Raw genomic sequence first — 21,435 nt, 5'->3', positions numbered from 1 at the left:
TGCATCTTCCTTAGATGTAGATCTGAATTTTTCTCAAAATAAAAATGGATTTGTATATTCCTTAGATGCAGATCATGAATGGTTGTGTTTGTTGTGTTTGTTTTATTCAAAATATATGGCATAAATTTACTTCATGAATGAAATCCTCTTCTCAAGCAATCTATTTCATACTTTTTGAACATATAAAAACATATCTGATTTTTCTGTCTTCAAAAAATCATTTTCTTTAAGTTCTCAAAAAACAGATCTAATATTTTTTAAAACCAAAAGACTTTGTTTTATTAAATAAAAACATATTTGAATTTTATCTCTAAAAACCACCTTCTTTTACACAACAAAAACAGATTTGATTTTTTTTATAAACCAAATTCAAATTTTTTTTTACTCACAACAATAGATCTGAAATTTTTTAACAAAGGAGAGGATACGTTCATAAATAAATTTGTGTGATTTAGTTTATTTCACATGTGTAACATATCATTCATCTCATGCATAAAAAAAAGGGTACATTGGTCACAAGAATCTAGAAGACCAGACTCTGTTTGGGCGAAATGGGTGCCTAACACCTTCTCATTCCATAATCTAGCCTCCGAATTTAGTTTCTTTGGATAGGTAGACCTAGATCTTATCGTTGCTTTTATTTTGGGTAGATTGTAACTAGGACAAAAAGCTATGTACTTATTTGGTAGTTTGTAACTAGGACCCAAAGCCATGTAATTTTCAATTTTTCAAACATATATTTTTTTAATCAATGAAAGGAAACAATTCAGTCATGTATTTTTTATATTTAGTTTTTCTTTTTTCTTTTTGTATAAAAAAATAGGTGGTGACTCCACACTACTTACCCAAAAAGAGAGGTGTCCTTAAAAATACTCAAAAATCTCTCTTTTTGTTAGAGGCACTTTTCCAGTCTCTCACAGTGATACTATATTTGATGTGCCAAATATTTTAATCTATTATATGCACTATTGATAAATTGGTGTAATCAAATCACTTGGGTAATTCACTAATTCACAATAGGGTCTAAATAACCCAACAAAGTGGAACATCATTATTATTTTGACATATTCTCTCTCTCTCTCTCTGAATATTATTTTGACATATTCAATGCTATTATAGACTTTGAATGACAAGAGCTCAACAATAGTTTTGGTGAAGAAGCAGAGAAATTTTTGACACTTAACTCAACTTTGGATCCAAAGAGTGATCATATGGTGAATTATGTCGAATGTTTGTACAAACAGAAAAGTCAAAAGGCATATCATCTCATTGATTGATTGATTCATCTTCTTTTGACTCATCTTCGCAAATGACTAGTGAACGAACATTTTCCACTTTGAAAGTTGTTAGCAAGACTACACAGTAAAGTAGAAGATGAGTTTGTTGTAGACAATTTGGTTGTCTATGTTGAAAGGAAAATTATTGAGAACGTCACTTCAAATTCAATACTTAGGGTCCGTTTGGATGGAAGTAGGGATGGCAATTTCTGCTCGACCCGCGGGTACCCGGGCCGGCCTGACCCTAATGGGTCGGATTTTACCCGGCCCGATAAGGAATAGGGTCGAGTTTGGGTTTAAAAAAAAAAACCTGAACCAGGTCTGGGTTTTTGTAAAAATTCGACCCGAACCCGAACCCGAACCCGACCCGACCCAGATATATATAATTACTAAAATATCCTCATATATATATATATATATAATGTTATAAACCCTAAAATTTATAAATCCTCATTTCCTTTCAGCTCACACAGCCGCCCCCACATCTCTATTCTCTTTAGTCTCACTCTCTCACTCACTCTCTCACTCTCTAACTCATCTCACTCACAAATCACAATCTCATTCACTCTCAATCTCACCTTCAGCCAACTACCCAACCTCTCACCGCCGATCCAAGCCTTCGTCACCATCCCAAGCCTTCACCGCCGTCCCAAGCTCTGTCAGTGTCACCGCTCTCCCTTAAGCGAGCTCACTGACAAGCACCTCAAGAGATCAAGCACCTCTCCTCACGGACATCACCTCGTCGGACCCTCCTCCACCTCACAAGGCCACAACTCTCTTATCTTTCTCACCTCGTTGAGAACTCAAGCTTTTGCACTGAAAATCGTTCATTTTGTTCAAAGAATCAAATTTGTATTTTCCAATTTAAGTGTTATTTTTGTTGAATATGATCGACTTGTTTGATTTGATTTTGTAGGGTCTATATGTTAATTCTTGTTTTTACTTTTGATGTGGGAAAATTTTGTAATGAAAAAAAAGGGTTTCCAATCTGGATTTTCTTGAGTGTCCCTTACTGTTTGGTTGCTGAGAAAATCAGTATCAGGCAAACTTTTTTTTTTTTTTTTTGTGATTGGGCAACGGAATGGGCCCTGATCTGGCAGGGCTTAACGGGGCCCGTGGGGCCCGGCGGGGGCGGGTCCGGGCCGCAGGTCAGGTCCGGGTATGAAAAAACCCGGCCCAAACCCGACCCGTTGCCATTCCTAGATGGAAGACTAGAAAAGTGGAAGGATAGAAAATTAGTGGGAAAATAGAAAAGTGGAAAGATAAAAAAGATTTAGTTTTAAGATGGAAAAGATTTAGTTTTTCCTCATGTATGTTTGGTTAATGAATGGAAAAGTGGGGAGGGTGGAAAAGTGGGGAGAGTAGAAAACTCTTTTGTTTGGTTAAGAGAAAAGTGAGGATAGAAAATATATTTTATATAAATTGACTCTTATGCCCTTGTCAAATAATATGTAAAAAATAATTTATTTGTACTCGTTAAATAATATAAAAATTAACACATCATACATATAAATTTATATTATTTTTTTATTATTATATATAATATAATATTATATTATATTATATATATATAGGGTTGGGTTCAAGTTACACCTAGTGTAACTTTAAATAATATTATACCACCCAATATTTTTTTAATTAGATGTGAATTTTAATAAATCCACCGTTGGATTACATTATCTTTTGTATATGCTCCATGCTTACAAAATTTAAAGATGATTAAAGATTAATAGTCATGTCATCGATCAATTATTTAAATTCAAGTTTTTGTAGTTTAAAATAATATATAAAAGATAAGTTTATGGATCGAATGGTAAATTACATCAGATTGGCATGAAAAATGGCATGCATTTTAACAACATATAGAACATGTAATTCAAGGTTGGATTTTCAAAATATGAATTTAATAACAAATTATTGTGTAGTGTAATATTACTTAGAGTTACACTAGGTGTAACTTGAACCCAACCCATATATATGTGTGTATGTGTGTGTTGCTGGGAGGAAAAAGAAAAAAACTAGGCAACAAAAACGTGGGCAACAAAACACTATTCAACTATATTTTAATACATTCTTAACTTGGGCAACAAAACACACTATTCAACAAATACATTCTTCACCTGTTTCAAAAATGTGGGACAAAGCACAGTTACAACCAATATCAAAATATATGTATCAACAAACTACTCACCTATTTCTTAGAGAAAAAAAAAATTATAAATATACATTCTTCCAAAGGTGGCCAAAGCAATCATGTTGAACAGAAAATGATATTAATTATATTAATCTATAGCACTATGCAAGTCAAAATATTACATTATCTTGTCTTGTCTTAACCAAAATACAAAGTCATCAAATTTTGCTAATTTCGTAATATACTATATTTAATCCATTAAAAGTCAGCAAATCAAAAGTCTATAAAATGTTAAGTTGTATTTTTTCAGTATTATGCAACTTCGCTACTATCAAACATCACTTTACACACCACTTCATCTATTAGACTTGTACCCAAAGTCAATTTACAATTATTCATCCTTTAAGGTTCCTTAGCATACACCATCTTCAATAATATTTGTCGACGTAACTCACTAGTTGGAACACCAAAATAATGCTCTCATTTTGGATGGATCCTTAATTAAGAATAGCATAGCATCAAGTTGTATGTCCGACGGTATTCCTATATTCACTAATTCTAAAAATACTTTCTTCTCAGAGTAACAATGTGGACGTCCTCTCTCCCTAATAGCAAGTCTCTCATTAGCAATCTCATGTCCTTGCATCATAATAGCAATTCCCTCTTTAGCAATCTCATTTCATTGCCTTATTCTTACTGCCACAAAATTAGCCCCAAATTGAAAGATGTCCATTTGCTTTTCAAGCATTTCAATCATTTGCACTGGTTTCTTCACCCTTTTGGATGATGTTTCACATGAGTAGAAATGAGAAATCATTGGAGAATATGATTCAAAATTTGGCAAGCTAAACCCATCAAAGTCATCAACGTTTTTTTCCAAATTTATGCTATTCTCTCTTTCCTTTTCTCATCGACAAACTTTCTCTTTTGCAATTATACAACTTTCACCATTTGCCCAGTCATTGGAAAACAAATCAAACAGCTTCTCATAATGTTGAATTTAAGTTTTTTTTTTTTTTTTTTTATTCCATTTTTTAGCATTTGGGTTTGCCTATAGGAATACAATAGTCAATACACACTTTCATGACAGTAAAATATACTAAATTGTTCTAAAAATCATTTCATGATATCAAAATAAATATAACTAACCTATATTAAAGGTTCCCACACTTTAGCTTCAGTCTCAAAAAAGTCCAGTAATTAGATTCCATGCAAATCCACTTAAGTTCTAGAAAAGGTCATGACATGAATGAAAAGTATCTTTCAAAGCTTTGATGCAATTCTTGATGTTACTTCTCTAAACTGCATAACTGAATGTTGCAGAACACTTCTTACACATATTCAAGTAAGCATGAGAATTCCATGTTTGATTGGGCATATTTCAATTGTTTTGTTCCTCCAACATGACATTAAGTAAAAAGTCATCCATATCATCAGTTCATCTCATGTTATTCACTTTAGGTTCACTATCAGTTATTGTTTTCTTCAATGTATTAAACATCTTTAAAAACTGGATGTTATTATTCTTTACAATATTATTACCAAGATTACATGCAACTACTACAAACAAACCAATAAAATAAAATAAAAAGACATAGCATAATATTACTACAAATAAACTAGTAATTGAATATTTTTCTAAAAAAAGTCTAATTGAATAAAAATATTAATAATATTACGATAATAATTGTACAAAAATAATAAAGTTAAATGTTTCGCAACAATGCATACAAAACAACTATTACATAGAGAAAGATACACAAGCAAATCAAATCCCATAATATAATGACTAAAATTATTAAGGGTAAACTATGTTTTTGGTCCCTAACCTATACACCATATTTCAATTTGATCTCTAACCTTTCAATTGTGTCAATTTGGTCCTTAACCTTTACCATTATCTTTTGGATGAAAATTGATGATGTGTATAATAGTCAAAATAAAAAATTAAATTTCGTTGATGTGAGAATAAACTAAAATTTTATTTTGGCCATTTATCATGTCAACAATTTTTATCCAAGATATAACGGCAAGGACTAAATTGACACAATATTAAAAGGCTAGGGACCAAATTGATACAATTGAAAGGTTAGGAACCAAATCAAAATATGGTATAAAAAATAGGGACCAAATATGTAATTTACCTAATTATTAATCATGCAAACATAGTCATTCCACATTTTAGTTGCTATACTAGTTGGTAATATTGCTCATTTTCATCTGCGTCTCTATCATTTGTACTGTTTCTACCTTCATTATGTATGTCACTATTCAAGATCTTTTGATCAACTTTTGCAATCAACCTTTCATCCGGATCCACTCAGATAAGATAGTTATACAATATACAACAAGCCAAGATAATCTCAGTAATCGCATCAACTAGAAAAAATAAAAGTTCCATCGTTCCAGATATAATTGGAGATCATTTCTTTAACACACCAAATGTCCTTTCAATGACATTGCACAAAGAGGAATGCTGATGATTAAATATTTTCTTAACATTTTCTATGCCACATGCTGAATACTCTTTTAAATGATAACTTACACCCCTGTATAGTGCGATAAGTCAACTTCTCAACGTAAAGCTCACATCTACTAGATAATATTTGCCTATTAAGAAAATAAGTTATATAAGTAATTCAATCTCTCTCTCTCTCTCTCTCTCTCTCTCTCTCTCTCTCTCTCTATATATATATATATATGTATATATATATATATATTTATATATATTATAAGTATACTTTGTATTTATAACTTAACATCATCTCTGAGAATTATAAGTTTGTCTTCCATACTTAAAGCGTTTTTAATTATCCTTGAGTTAGAGGCATTCCCTTCCCATCTAGGTAAAACTTATGTAAATCACATGCTGCCAATACATTTTAAGTTGTGTACTCTTTCCTCCCTCAATATCTAGGCGCATCTTTTGATGACACTTTTACATGAATATGTGTCATGTCAATTGCCCTACACAATCCTAGAATTAAAGCAATCTATTAAATCAATAATTTTTTACTCATATTGGAAAAAATTCTCATATAGTTACTTGAAAATATGTTTACCTTAAAGTATGGGTAAGATTTATGACTATTTCGAATCTATTAGGGAACCTTTGCCCCATTAGGTTGTAGAAGAAATTGATCTTCTACGCAATGGCGGCTCTTGAAATTTTTTTCAAGGTGGTCATTAAGAGACTTAAATTAAACAAAATTTAAAATAAATAAAACTTGAATATATTGTATTCACAAAAAAACAAAAAAAAAAACAAAACGTAAATACATATAATTCAGGATTCAATCGATGTAATACTCCATTAATATCTTTTTTAGGGAAATTATGGTCAAGAGGTTGAAAAAAACCTCTTTGTAAATATACTATTTTTATTTCATCTTGATGATTAAGATGAAAAGACGAGACGTTTTTTCATAGCTTAGAATCTAAAAGAAGATTATTCAAGTCAATAACAATTTGCTTAGAAGATGAATCTTGCAATATAAATGATTTCCTTATAAGAAATTTGTTCATGGTGCTAGCAAAAGAATAAATGATCAACTATTAATTCATTCAACATATTCAACTTAAGCATTCAACCGTTACATTGATCTTGTTCAATAACATATTCAAGCATTATTTTAGTACATATACGTATGGACAAAATGTATCACATAAATCCAACAAATTCACCTAGAGGCTAGAGCAAGCACTAATAAACTAGCTATTTGAAAATGTATGTTTTAAAAAAAATAGTGATTTTAAAATATGTCATTTGAAAACAAAATTCAAAAAATCAAAATTAAACATTTGATATGGGCTTTTAGGCTAATTTATTTGTTTAGGCAATTTTTGGTAAGTGCTATGTCCATAACATTTTTGCAACATTTTCACAAGAAAGTCAAAATAGCAAGTTGTTCGGTTCTAATTTGACCCTACTACTGAAATTACATATTTTTTTCATTAGTAATAATCTATCACTTAAGATTTGTTATGAAATTGATATGGAAAAGTTATGAAAGTGTTGTGAAAATGTTGTAACTATAGGATTTCTTGCAATGTTTTGGTTCAACCTTCCATGGAACAAAATTTTGGAGAGGCCAAATTTTTCTTTAGGGTGTTCAAGTTTTTTTTAAGGGTGGTTAAAACCCATTTTAATTTTAAATTCAATTTTTTTTTAAAGTATATATATAATTCATCTTAGGGTGGTCACTTTGATCACCCTCTGTAACACATGGCACCACCCTTACTTCTAAGTAGATTATTGCTCTCAAAACATTGTGAAAATGATGGCTTATAGTCTCATTGGAATGATAGAAGAAAAAAGAAATTATACGAATTCTCTCATTATGTGCTAAAATGTAAAGAAGTTTGGTTACTTGCTCTTCAATAGAAGAATTCCTAGTGTCTTGAAGAGGACCAATTCCTCGAAGAATTTCACACAACTTTGCAAAGGCATAAAACCCCATTCGAATTATGTCCTAATATTTTTCACTACATCTAAGTTGACTCATTAGTTCTTCTCGAATGTTTTCTCTTTCCCCACTATTTTGGGTAATTACCCTATCCACATAACGTTGATTACAGTATATACCCATCATTCATATTGCATGCACCACATGTGCAAGAAGTTGCAAAACCACTACATCTCAGTCTTCTCTGCAAACCAGTCAAAAGTTGCAAACCAAATTGGTTCATTTCATGAATATTTCTTAATTAATCTTGACAATTTTCCTCCCAACTTTGACTTAAATCTTATGGTAGACTACTATTCTAATTAGTTAGATTATCCATCTACCAAAGATCCATCACAAGTAAGGAATAATTAACACATTGGTCATAATAATTATTAATCAAAGCACCTTACCCTTGTATCTTAGTTCCTATCATCCCAAACATAACTAGCAAAGAGACACTATAAAAAATACTACTACACATAACTGAGTCTTTTGGCTAAATATTGCTAAATTTGAAATTTATTTGCGTTATAGGTATTGTTCCAACTTATTTAGCTAAATGAGGAAAGAGAGTGAATTTCGGCAATGGTGTTGCCGAAATTCAACAAAAGTATCAGAGAGAAAGAGGAGAAGTGGGAGAGAGAAAATTTTGAATTTCGGCAACGGTGTTACCGAAATTCCTACTGCCCAAATTCCCTGCCTGAGTGTGTCAAAAAAAAAAAACCAATTGCGGCAATGCCATTGCCGTAATAAGGAAAAAAAAATTTGGTAATTGTGGCAATGCCATTGCCGAAAATGGGAGGGAAAAAAAAATTTGAATGGAATTGTGGCAATGGCATTGCCGAAATAGGTGAAAATTTTTTTTAGCAATTGTGGCAATGTCATTGCCGAAAATGGGAGGAAAAAAGAAAAATTGTGGTTGCCGAAATCTGGGGAGGAATTTAAAAAAAAAAAAGTGTTACGTTCACAATATTTTTACAACTTTTTCACAACAAATCACAGGTGATTAGTTATTATTAGTTCAAATTTGAATTTAACACTAAGATTAATTTTTTAATCCAACAATAACAACCTGCCACTTAAAATTTGTTGTAAAAATTGTGTGCACTTATCATTTCTTAAAAAAAAAAAAATCACCTATTTCGGCAATACCGTTGCCACAATTCTATTCCTCTTTTTTATTTTTTATTTTTTTCACATTTTCGGCAATGGGATTGCCGAAATAGGTGAAAAATTTTCAATGCCATTGCCACAATTCTATTCTTTTTTTTTTTTTTTTTAAGAAATGATAAGTGCATACAATTTTTACAATATTTTTACAACAAATTTTAAGTGACAGGTTGTTATTGTTGGATTAAAAAAGTAATCTCAATGTTAAATTCAAATTTGAACTAATAATAACTAATCACATGTGATTTGTTGTGAAAATGTTGTAAAAATATTGTGAACGTAACACTTTTTTTTAAATTCCTCCCCAGATTTCGGCAACCACAATTTTTCTTTTTTCCTCCCATTTTCGGCAATGACATTGTCACAATTGCCAAAAAAAATTTTCACCTATTTTGGCAATGTCATTGCCACAATTCCATTCCAATTTTTTTTCCCTCTCATTTTTGACAATGGCATTGCCACAATTACCAATTTTTTTTCCCTATTTTGGCAATGACATTGCCGTAATTGGTTTTTTTTGGAAACTCACACTTCGAGCACACAGGACACACTCAGGCAGGGAATTTGGGCAGCAGGAATTTCGGTAATACCATTGCCGAAATTCAAAATTTTCTCTCTCCCACTTTTCCTCTTTCTTTCTCATACTTTTGTTGAATTTTGGCAACACCATTGTCAAAATTCACTCTCTTTCCTCATTTCACTAAATAAGTTTGAACAGTACCTATAACACAAATAAATTTCAGATTTAGCAATATTCAACCAAAAAACTCACACAGAACTAGTCATGTAAAATAGACTACTTATAAATATTAGTACAAGCGAAACACAAAACTAATATTAGATAATAAAAACCAAACGCATCAAGGCAAATAAACCTCAAACAATCCACATGGTCTCTTTCACACACGAAACCCAACCACTAATAAATCAAAACCTTACACCATAGGTTCTAACAATCACAACTATTTCTGGATAACAAAAACCAACTGCATTAAAGCACATGAACCTCAAACAATCCACGTTGTTTCTTTCACACACAAAATCCAATTTTTGTATATGCTTAGATTCAATAAATCCATATGGGGTTTGCAAAAAACAAGAAATAAAAAGAAAATAACAAATTACCAAAGGGTCTAAGTGTGAAAAAATAGGAATAAAATAGAAATAAAAAACACAAATGATATGAGCAAGCAAAAATTAGGTAAAATGAACACGAAGAAAACATATAGATGTTGTGCAACTTGATTCTAAGTCTTCTATCTGCATTTTCAATGAAAAATAAAAAGAGCACAGAGTTTAGATACCAAAAAAAAAAAAAAAAAAACTCTAGGAAAAAGAAGAAATACAACAAGGAAAAAAAATAGAGAGATAGAGAGAAGGAGAGAGGACAAGAAGGAAAAAAACAAGATTAGAGTCTAGAGACATACCGACTTTAGCTTCTCGGCTGGAAAAGAAAAAAAAAAGGGTTTAACAATAGAAACAGAGAGAGTGATAACATGAAAGGGGAAAAAAAGGGTCAAAAGTCATACTTGAAATTCTCGACTGAAAAAAAAAACAAAAAAACAAAAAAAAAAGGGTCAGCCATACCTGAGATTCTTGGTTGGAGAAGAAAAAAAAAGATTAATTTACAGCGAGAGAGAGAGAGAGAAGTTGAATTTTTACCATTGAGTTGTGAAGAGGCAAGAACAAAGAAGGAGAATGATGAGTAATGAGAGCTCTGTGGTAAGTAGTGGGAAGCAATTGGGAGGTTGGTAAGCATTAAAAAGTTGGGGACACTTTTGTCTTTCCGTACCGACATGTATTTTCACGCTTGTTTTTTCTGCCAGATGGTTTTTTTCGTGGGCTCGAGTGGAAAATACCTAAGCTCTATTAAAAAATTTATTCTCTTTTTTTTTTTTTTTTTTACCAAACAATACCCACTCCTATTTTCTTCCTTTTATTTTTCATCTACCTTATTTCACTTCCAACCAAACATACTCTTAATGAGTTTAATACTCTTAAAGATTGCAGACTACAATTCAAGATGAAATACTTATATTTTGTATTATTATTGATTTTATACTTATCTAGCAAGAGATAGATTGAAGACATCATTTGACACAAATTTGTCCAGTATAATAGATATAATCTTTGTAACCCAAATATTTGACTATAAATATTTCATTTGCATTGTGAATTGTATTTATAGTATTTATTTTTATTCTAAAATATGTAATAGGAAGGTGATATAAAATAAAAATAAAAACTTAATCATCACATTATCTATTTAGCTCCTCCAGCCGCATATTCTTGGCTCTACCACTTGTGCTGATTGTTTTGACTAAACAAGAATGCGCTAAAGATGAATGTGTACCATGTACGGTTTTCTTTAGGTTACTCTAATACGAGTTATTCTCATTTGGAACATGATCTTCCCTGTTGCTTTTTTATTTTTTTGTTAGGTAATAGAAATTTTATTGAAATAGAAGAACATAGTGGTCACTATGATGAACACTCTAAATATGAACCAAATACATATAACTCAAGAACTAAAACTAGCATATTGTAGAAAATCAGAAGTGGAGATATACAACGTAAATCCTCATAATTGAGCCCACTGAAACAAAGTCTCAAATAGAAAAGACTTTAAGAGATCTAAAGGTTTAAGGACTTTTTTTATCTTTAAAGGTTACGGGTGTTGCGTTCCTCCCCAATTAATTAAAATTGAGTTCATTGTATAGTTAAAATTTATTTCTTGGATCTAATTGTGTATATAATATTATTACACCATTTAAAAGTTTAGGTGATTTGACAATAGATATACCTTTAGATTTATACTAATATTTATTTAAAATCATTAATGTAGCTTCTAATGAAAAAAAGAAAAAAAAAACAACGAAAAACGAACTCTGAATCCGTTACCAATAATACATTTGGTGTCATTCCATGGACTTATTCCAATTTCCAATGCTCGTGTGGTTTTTATTAGTATCGAAAATCGAAATTAGTTCGATACCCAATTGGTTTTAAAAAAACCAAGCCTATATAAAAGATGGGCGATTCTGGGCCTATCTAAACCAATTCAGTTAGACAAAGGAGTAATGACCTGGGCTTTGCTATACACATGGGCTTTTTGAGTTATGGTCTGATGATCCACCATACTGAACAAAGGGGTCTACTCTACTGTCTCAATAACATGACATGAAATATTAGAGCATTTGCATTAAAAAATAGATTAAAAAAAGTGTTAAATTTTACAAGTTTAAGTCCCAAAATCATCCTCATCAGTCAAGCTAAATATGTGTAAATTTGTAAAATTTCTATAATAACGGTGTAAATATACACAGTTACTGTAACTTCGTATATTATTATTTTACATTTTTCTTTGACCTCTTGTCTCACCAAATTCTCTCACTCTCTCTCTTTATATGAAGACAATAATAAACAAAGAATGAGACCCGAAGTGATGGGGTCAGTTCTAGACTTCTGGGTTGGGCACAAACTTGACCAGGATCTACTCATGGACAGCCCTAATTGCCCGGTTGGTTTGACTCAACTGGTGGGTCAGGTTATGCGGTCTATGGACAGCCCTAAGTCCCACATTCTTTTCAGCCAACAAAATCATTCATAATTGATGTAAGAAATTGGAAATTAAAGTTCCAGAACAGCTTATTAGAGCACTAGCATTCGAGGATGCAAATATATATATATATATATATTTTTTTTTTTTGCATCCTCAAACATTATTTTATTTATTTTACCAACTCATTTTAAAACTCACCCTATATTCTAGTTTTTATTTTTATATACAACTCAATAAAATAATATAAACTACCTAATAAAATAATAAAAAGTATTTTTATCTCCCTCTTTCCACCCACTATCTTTTTCTCTTCCCACACAACCACAAGATTAAAAATTATTTTTTTTCTTTACAACTTATGAATAGTAAGGTTGCATATATGCAACTTTAGAGCATTCACATCAAAGATGTGAAAAATGCTAAAATGCTATTTTATAGCTTAAAACCTTAAAACATGCTCTACATCAAAGATGCCAAAACTAAAAAGTTTTAGCAATTTGCTACAGTAAGGTGCTACTACTAACACCTTACTATAGCAAGTTGCTACTATTTTTTTTTATTATTTTTCTTTTTTTATCACTCTTTCTCTCTTTTGCCGTGCCTCTTCTCTTCTCTTCTCTCTCTCTCTCTCTCTCTTTCACTCTACCTCTTCATCTATCTCCGTGCCTCCTCTCTCTTTCTATCTGACTCTCACTCTCTTTCTTTGACTATTGATCTTTCTCCTAGGACGAGTTGATTTCGCAGGTGGTGGTGGATCATCCATGTGGTTTGATTTCGACGAGTTGATCTGATTTTGTGATTTGGTGGGTTCATGGGTCTCTGTTGTGAATTGATTTTAGCTGGGTTTTAACGAGTGTGGCTACGGTGGTTCGATGAGTGTGGCTCTGGGTTGATTTCGTGGGTCTAGGTAATGGTGGTTTGGCAAGTGTGGCTGATTTTGGGATTTGATTTTGGTAGGTGTGATTTGATTTTGGTGGGTTTTGTGGTTTGATTTCGGCGGGGTGATCTGATTTTGTGATTTGATGGGTTCGTTGTCTCTGTTGTGAATTAATATTATGATTTTGTGGCTGTGGATGTGGTTAGTGGTGCTTAAAAAATGAGAGAGAGAGAGAGGGGGGGGGGGGGGGGGGGGAGGAAGAATAAAAAATGAATAAAAAAAATAATAAAGAAAGAATATTTAAATGAAGTTCCCGTTTGGATCCCACGTCCAGCGTCCATGTTTAGCGTTTTCACTTTTTTTTTTTTTTTTTTTGACCAGCGCCTCTTGCACTATTTATGGGACATGAACAGTGTATTAAGACAAATGAACAGTGTTTGGCGGAGTGAACAGTAACCCAAAATTTATTTATTTTTTTTTATTGTTTTTAGCAATAAGTTTTCAGTTTTCAGTTTTCAACAAAATAAGCGGTATTCAAATATACCCTAAGAGCATCTCCAATGGTGTAGCTAAAAGTAAAATAATCTCTATAATAGAGAATGAGACCCAAAAAATGTCTCCAATAGATTCTCTAAACCCTGAATTTTTTTTAGTTCATGAACAGTAGCTAATCAAATCTGATGAGCTACTGTACATTGGCAATTGAATTTTTTTGATTAAAAAATTATACTAGCTACTATTATATCAATTCTTTCTCTCTCCTCCGGATTTTTTTTTCTCTCATTCTCTTCGTTGCTTCTTTTTTTCTCTCATCTCGGTTGCTTCTTTTTTTTTTGACTCATCTCCGTTTTTTTTTTTTTTTTTTTTTTTTTTTTTCTCTAATCTCCGTTGCCTCTTTTCTTTTTCTTTTTTTTTTCTCTCATCTCTGTTGCTTATTTTTTTTCTCTCATTCTCTCTGTTGCTTCTCAAAAAAAAAAAAAAAAGAGAGAGATAAAGTTGGAGAAAAAAAGAGAGAGCTGCTGGAATGTTCTTGAATCTGAGGGAGAAAAAGAAAATAAAAGAAAGGGTGGGGTGGGTAGAGATATGCTGGACATGTGTGTGGAGGAGAAAAACAAGAAAAAAGAAAAAGAAAAAAAGAAATGAAAACGTATGGATGAGAATGAATTGAATGAAAGGAAAAATAATATAAAAAATAAAAAATCGTAATTGAGAAATGTTACTACAATATTTTCATAATAAATTTTAAGTAATAGATTGTTATTAGTTAATATTGGTGAGTAAAAAAATAATTTCAGCGGTGGGTTTAAATTAGAACTAGTAATAACTTTCCACATAAGATTTTAATGTGATTCTTGTGAAAGTATTGCGAAAAATATTGTGAATATAATACTTTTCATTGAAAAATATAATTGTTGGGAATGAATATAGGAAGAATAAATGATGATAAAAAAAGAATAAAGAATGATAAAAGAAATAATATTTAAATGAGATAGAGAATAGGATAGAGAATCTGTTGGAAAGTATATTTGAAAAAGTTGGTAGTTAAAAGAAAAAAGTCATTGTTTATTCTTCAAGCAGTACAAAAATTTGAAGAATCTGCTGGAGATACTATAATGGTAAAAAAAATAGAAGTTTCGATGTTAGATGTATTGTAAAGTGATGTGTTAAAAACTATAAAGTTAGTTTTTTAGATGCTAAATGCTAAAAATTTTAAAACTTTTTATGAGAATGCTTTGACTATTCATAGGTTGCAAATTTTTTTAAGTTTACAAACCTGAACGGAGTGAATTTTTGCTATCTTGAGTTGTAAAATAGCAATTAAGAGTGTGTTTGTTTCATGTAAAATATTTTCCAAAAAGGAAAATATTTTTAAGTGTTTGGTTGCATTTCAGAAAATGTTGTGAAAAATATTTTCTGGTGTTTGGTTGTGTTGTTGAAAATACCATAGAAAACACATTTTCTACTTATTACTCACATTTTCTCAGTTGCCAAACAAATATATAATTTCATTCCTCAATTCAGAAACACAAATAAAACCCAAAAAAAAAAATTCATAATCTGGTCGTGACTGGGTTCGACGAGAGGCGAGCTCGCGCGAAGCCAATCGGTGCTGTAATCGCGATCGGCGTGAAGGCGAGATTGCGATCGGGGACGACAATCTGGGTCGAGGACGATTGGTTTTGGGGTGCGACGCGGTAGGGGACGACGATCTGAGTCGGGCTCTTCCGGGGTTTCTGGGTTCTCTCTCTCTCTCTCTCTCTCTCTCTCTCTCTCTCTCTCTCTGCGCGCGGGCGCATCTCCCTCTCACTCAGCTCTTTCTCTGTTTTCCGGAAAATGGGTATTCGAAGGTAAAATAAAAACAGAAATCAATTTACACCCATTGACAGGCCAACTGAAAAGCATTTCCGAAAAATGCATTTTCCATGCACAACCAAACACCCGCAAATACAGAAAAGCATTTCCAAAAATGATTTTCCCCCAAAACAAACACAGCCTAAGAGAAGTTACACCCAATGCTAGTTCTCTAGAATAGAATAATTCTTCGTTGTTTCTTTGGATGACATTGATATAAACATTGCTGCATCTTGCCTGCAAAAGTGTACATTATCTTGCAATATATATGTTCTGCCGTCTCTGAGTTTTGTACAATCGACTTGGTGGCAGCTTTAGCAGAAACCTTTACGTAACAGATTCACAAGTGGGGTCATGTAAAAAATAGTATGGCGATAGTTGATGTTGATGTTAATGTTAATTTATTCTCTTTTGTATTATTGCAGGTTGCTTTGCGAGCCAGCCAACTAGCACCGAATCTGAGGTTACAAATACGTCTATCACTTTTCCCCATTGCTCACTAGGAACAATGTTATTGTGACGAATTTTGAAGATGTAGAGACGACTGTTAAACAGCCTTAACAAGTTTGAAGTTTTCTTCAGCACTTCATTCCTGAGTAAGACACAGGAAATATATTGGGATTCCCATGTACTAGCTATCGCTGCTACACCATAGTTTTATTCACAACTAAGAATTTTAAGAAATTTCTTAACATTATTGAACTTTATAAAAGGTACAAACTAATTATAAAATCATATATATAAAGAGCTCACCTCAAATATTAAAACTCATTGATTTGAGTAGATTTCAATTAGTTTAATGTTAAAGTTTTTTGTCTCTTGAATTAAAGATTTAAAATTCGATTTCCGTTTACACTTTACACACAAAAATCAACAATATGTTTGACTTTTTGTAACTTTTACTAAATCTACTGCTAAATTTATGACCGGTCGTCCAATGAGATCCTCTAAAGTCTTAAACTACTCACCTAGTTTTCGGTTTCTCACTGGTGGATAAAGTATTGCCACCTCAGGTTTGGATGACTTTCCCACTCTTTTCTTTAAAGATTTTAGGAGTAATCGAAACTCAGCATGTCGACCTAAAAAGGTTTGCATGCCATGACCTTAAAGTAGAGTAGATTTTATGTTCAGTTCAGTTAACTTGACCCATCAAAAGTTTCTAAGTTACTTTTTCAAAGGCTATAGCCTATAGTCTTTGCTGTGATAGGCTCATAGCCTTACAGATTTACCTTGACTGTATAAACAAAACAGTTTACCTAATTTCAGCTGAGAGAGCCTTTTTTTATTTTGGATGTAGTGCTTTTCTTAAACTATTCTCTCTAATTTTTTTTTTTTTTTTTGGGTTATCTTTTTTCTTATTATTTGAATTAAAAAAAAAAAAAAAAATCATACACACACTTGTGATCAAATCGGGTCGAATGAATCATGAAGTACAAAAGTCTAATCAACTTTTCAGTTGAGCTTGGTGTTCACTTCTCAAAAGTAATTATTAAAAAAAAAAAGTGCTTGGTGTATGAATTTCTTTAATATTACATACATGCATATATATTAGAAGATCTCCTTTATATTTTTTTTGCTGTAGTGATGGTATAAATTAAGATTGGTGACCAGCTAACAACCTCTTTTTTTTCCACTTCAGAAGCTTGATGATGAACCCACTGTACTAGGGTCCTTGAACTTGCCCATATAATTTCACTGGTCCTGTTCACCAGCTCCACCTAATATGTGACCCTCAATCTAAATTGGAAATATGACACTATCCATTTAGTTACTATGGGACCCTTTTGAGACCTCTTCCCCTTACTTGTTCATGCATACTCCAAGAGACAAGCAAAGACTTAGTCAAAAGGGGGTCAAAGAAGTAAGATTGAGTGGGGAGGAGAAACAAAAGTGGCTTGAAAGGTTCACAAAGCTCTTATCATTTAGTGAAGTTGGAGAACCCACATTGCCCATTCTCTTTTGGGCATGCTATGGCCCATTCAGTCTGTTCTCCTCTCCCTCCCAATTTCATGGATGCAATGCATCTACCTATTCTCTTTCAATTTATATATTAAAAAGACCAACCTAATACTCATAATAATAATAATACACTCTTTCCTATAATTTCTTCCCTCCAATCATTCAGTTCAGGAATTGGCAACATCCATGAGATTTTATGTATTCATCTATTTTGTGGGATCCATATGCTTTTTGTTCACTTGGATTCGCCAAAGTGACTAGTCATAGTATAAAAACTTGTTGCCCCTTGATGTGAGTCTTTAAGAGTATCCCTATCTAGTCTCATGGGTCATGCACTTTTTATTATACTAGTGCCAAAATGGATTACCATTTGCCGACAAAGTGTTATTTTATACAAAGTTGTGGCTAATAATTTTGCATAGCCATAGGCCTTACCCTACACGACATGGGATACTAAACAACTAGTGATGGCAGCAGGTTGTTGTGGTATCAATGGTAGGTAGCAATTGGAATTTACGCCCATTCTAATTACACTTTGAAAGATTGTCTTCTAGATTTGCCTCATCAAGGGAAGTGAAAATTCTAGTTCCTTAATGGATAAGAATGAATCAATGATGTATGGTATTGAATCAATCCCCATCAAGATTCATGACATAAATAATCATTTTATGAACTTGCCCCTTGTCCAAGTTATATCAATAACAAAATCTTTTACATAAATAAGTGTATAAACAAGTGTATTTTTGAAGTTTAAAGGCTCAAAATGCAAGAATGACGAATAAATTTTTCTTTGTATTCATTTGATATTGACAGAATTTATTTTACTATTAATATTTTATTTCTTATATATGATGGTATACAATGTGTCACGTTATTTAATAATTTAAATGATGTGACCTGAATATAGGTTTAGATTTGTAATATTTAAATGGAGCATATCCATTTCAAAATTAAAATTTTTTAAAAAGTTAAAATTTTGAACCATGAAGAATTCATGAATAATAACTAAGGTAGTGGGAAACAGACTGCAACGTTTTGGTTTTAGGTTTGTTACTTGTAAACGTTTTGGTTTTAGATTTGTTACTTGTAAGTTGTAAGTGAGGCATCTTCTTCTTTTTTTTTTTTTCTTTTTTTTTTTTGTTTGGATACAAGTGAGGCATCTTCTAAATTAGTCTTATCAGGCTCAAATACAAGTTGTGCTCAAAGCTCTTGTCAGCAATATAAATAAAGCATCCTCAGTTTCTTAAAGTCAATTCACTTTGGTTCTCTTGCAATCAATGTGTAATTATGAGCGCAAACACAACACACCACACCACATTCAAGTCCAATCAAGTTGATTAATGTCTAATGGTGCTTTGGATCATATGGCACTACAGACATAATTATTTTTGGATTGGCAATGATGCTCAACATACTTTCAAACTGAAGGAATTCAACAATAGTTTAGGATAAAAATAATAATTATAAGCCTTATATTAATCTTAGTTGAATTTCCCAATGTGTGAGGACTTGTACAAGTATGAATATAAACTTCTGCTTGTATAGCTGAAGTGGGAACAAATATATTTTCATATAGAGGAAACTATTGGGAAATGAAGCATCTTAATGTTGCATGACAAGGGGTAACATCCAATTCTGAAGTCAAAGCGGCGACCAATTTGAGTGAAATGAATCAAGTCCTCCATAGCCTTCTCTCATCAATCTCTCCAACTCTTTGGCTTCATTTGCCTTAGTCCTCTGTAACAAAAAAAAAAAAAAAAAAATCATTCATATCACTCATCAATCACATACCCAATTCTAACATGCAAACTACAATTAAAAATAGTACACAAACTACATGCAGTTAAGCATTTGGGCATGTCAAATATAGCTAGATTTTATGCGTATGTCACTTATTATTCTTCAACAGATAGTTTATTTTAACCATACAAAGTAAACAAAGGCTAGATGAAGCAGTCGATTTGCCATTTAGAAATTGAAAGCAGAAAATGAGCTATACAATTTTAGAGGAAGCACCTGCATTGTTTCTAAAGCATCTGTCTCTGAGTTGAAGTCGTAAAATAAGCTCGCTGCTGTAAGCTTCATAGAAAGGAACTGCACTCAAATCCAAAGAAATGTAAATGTTAGTGTTTAAAAAAATTATTTTGTACTCAAAAGAAAAAAAAGGTGGTGTATTATAAATTTGGCTCACCTCGACTTGGTTTTGTAAGGACTGAACATAATTAATTATCTCGTCCAGCATTACTGCCATTCCCATGCTCTGTAATTTCATAATCCATTTTAGAATATAGATAGTCCAATTTTATTTTTAACCCAAAGAGAAATTTTAATTATTCTTTTTTTTTTTTTCAATAACCAAAAAAAAAAAAATCTTTTAAAAGAAAATTTTCTTACCTTATAGCATCCGGGGACAATGTCTTGCAAGCATTTGAGTCTTTCATTGATCTTTCCTCTTCTAACCTGATTGAAATAACATAGACATCAACCTCATAATACTTGTAATATATAGTTTAGAAAAAATACAATTTAACTAAATTGGTTTTGTAGTGAACATCTTTGTGATCAAGAGCTTAATTATTTTGGGTTGAAGTAAGTTTTTGGAATTACCCTTTCTGCTAGACTGTGACTATCAGTAGCTTGGCCTCTTCTGGCTCTAACATGGACCACTTCCTTTGGATTCTCTAGTTCCTTCTCATTGCTTTTCACTCTCTTCCCTCTTCTTGAATTCTGCAAACATACAAAACCAAATAATTCATGAAGCCAAAGACCAATTCAAAACTTATTAACTTAAATAAATATTCTCCCAAGTCTAAGAATATAATAAGGAAGCATTATTCTTACTTTCTTCTTCTTAATCACATCCTCTGAAACTAGGGGACTTGACGTTCCAGAGCTGCTCTCAGACATGTCCATTGCTTTTCTCTTCTGACTTTCATGGAACTCATTTCCAGCAGCTGCAACATTTATGTGCTGAGCAGCAGGCATCACATTCTGATTAAACTCATGGAAAGTTGCTGGAATAGTTTTTGCTAAGTTTGCTGTGAATTCTGGCGCTTGGTGGCTAAAGGCATTACCATTGGAGAAAGGATTGTAGCATTGGAAATCCAAGTTTGAAGTCTCCAGGACACTTGGGTTTAGCCCTGCATATTGGTTTATTATATCCATGTTTTGATCAATATCTAAGACAGGAAATGAGGGTCTAAAGCCTTGCATATCTGCTATGAATTCGGCCATGGAATTTTGAAAGACAGGGTTTCTTATGAGGCTTAACTTGGTTTTTAGATAATGAAGCTGGTGTGAGACAGCTACTTATAGTGTGGGATTAAGATTCAAGTGTGTGTGAAACCTCAATATTTTGCTTTCACATAAAAGAATGAAAAAGAGATGCATTTTAGGGAGAACATGTGGCAATAAGCTTCTGTGGTTGTGTTTTCCTGTGGGTGCCACCTTCAGGAAATATATCCAATAATAAAATGGGCCATGCTAACTGGTAAGCTGCTGGCACTTGACCAAAACTAAAATAAAATAAAGATAAGCTTGTGGCTCCTAGTGTTTGGTAGGAAGGAAAAGTAAGAATAGAAAATGGTGGAAGAAAATAGTGGGAGAGGGAGCTAGATTTATGAGTCATTTGGCAAAAAATTGTATCTTATATATGT

General features: G+C 32.2%; 1 protein-coding gene and 1 long non-coding RNA gene across 2 annotated transcripts; both read right to left on the bottom strand.

The window, feature by feature from the left end:
* Positions 1 to 10,150: 10,150 nt before the first annotated feature.
* On the bottom strand, positions 10,151 to 10,744 carry LOC126702164 (uncharacterized). The gene is made up of 2 exons (XR_007647669.1): positions 10,692 to 10,744; positions 10,151 to 10,571 (listed from the first exon to the last, which is right to left on the bottom strand). It is a non-coding gene; the product is annotated as an uncharacterized LOC126702164 (long non-coding RNA).
* Positions 10,745 to 19,228: 8,484 nt separating this feature from the next.
* Positions 19,229 to 21,145, bottom strand: LOC126703364 (transcription factor BEE 1). The gene is made up of 6 exons (XM_050402323.1): positions 20,621 to 21,145; positions 20,387 to 20,506; positions 20,174 to 20,239; positions 19,971 to 20,039; positions 19,796 to 19,873; positions 19,229 to 19,516 (listed from the first exon to the last, which is right to left on the bottom strand). The coding sequence occupies exons 1-6, from the start codon at positions 21,011 to 21,013 to the stop codon at positions 19,421 to 19,423; spliced, it is 822 nt and encodes a 273-aa protein (XP_050258280.1). The 5' UTR covers positions 21,014 to 21,145; the 3' UTR covers positions 19,229 to 19,420.
* Between the last annotated feature and the right edge of the window lie 290 nt (positions 21,146 to 21,435).

This window comes from Quercus robur, chromosome 10 (genome assembly GCF_932294415.1).
Source record: "Quercus robur chromosome 10, dhQueRobu3.1, whole genome shotgun sequence".
Lineage (NCBI taxonomy): Eukaryota > Viridiplantae > Streptophyta > Magnoliopsida > Fagales > Fagaceae > Quercus > Quercus robur.
The sequence above is the reverse complement of the archived record's forward strand: the minus strand, read 5'-3'. Positions and strand labels throughout refer to the sequence as shown.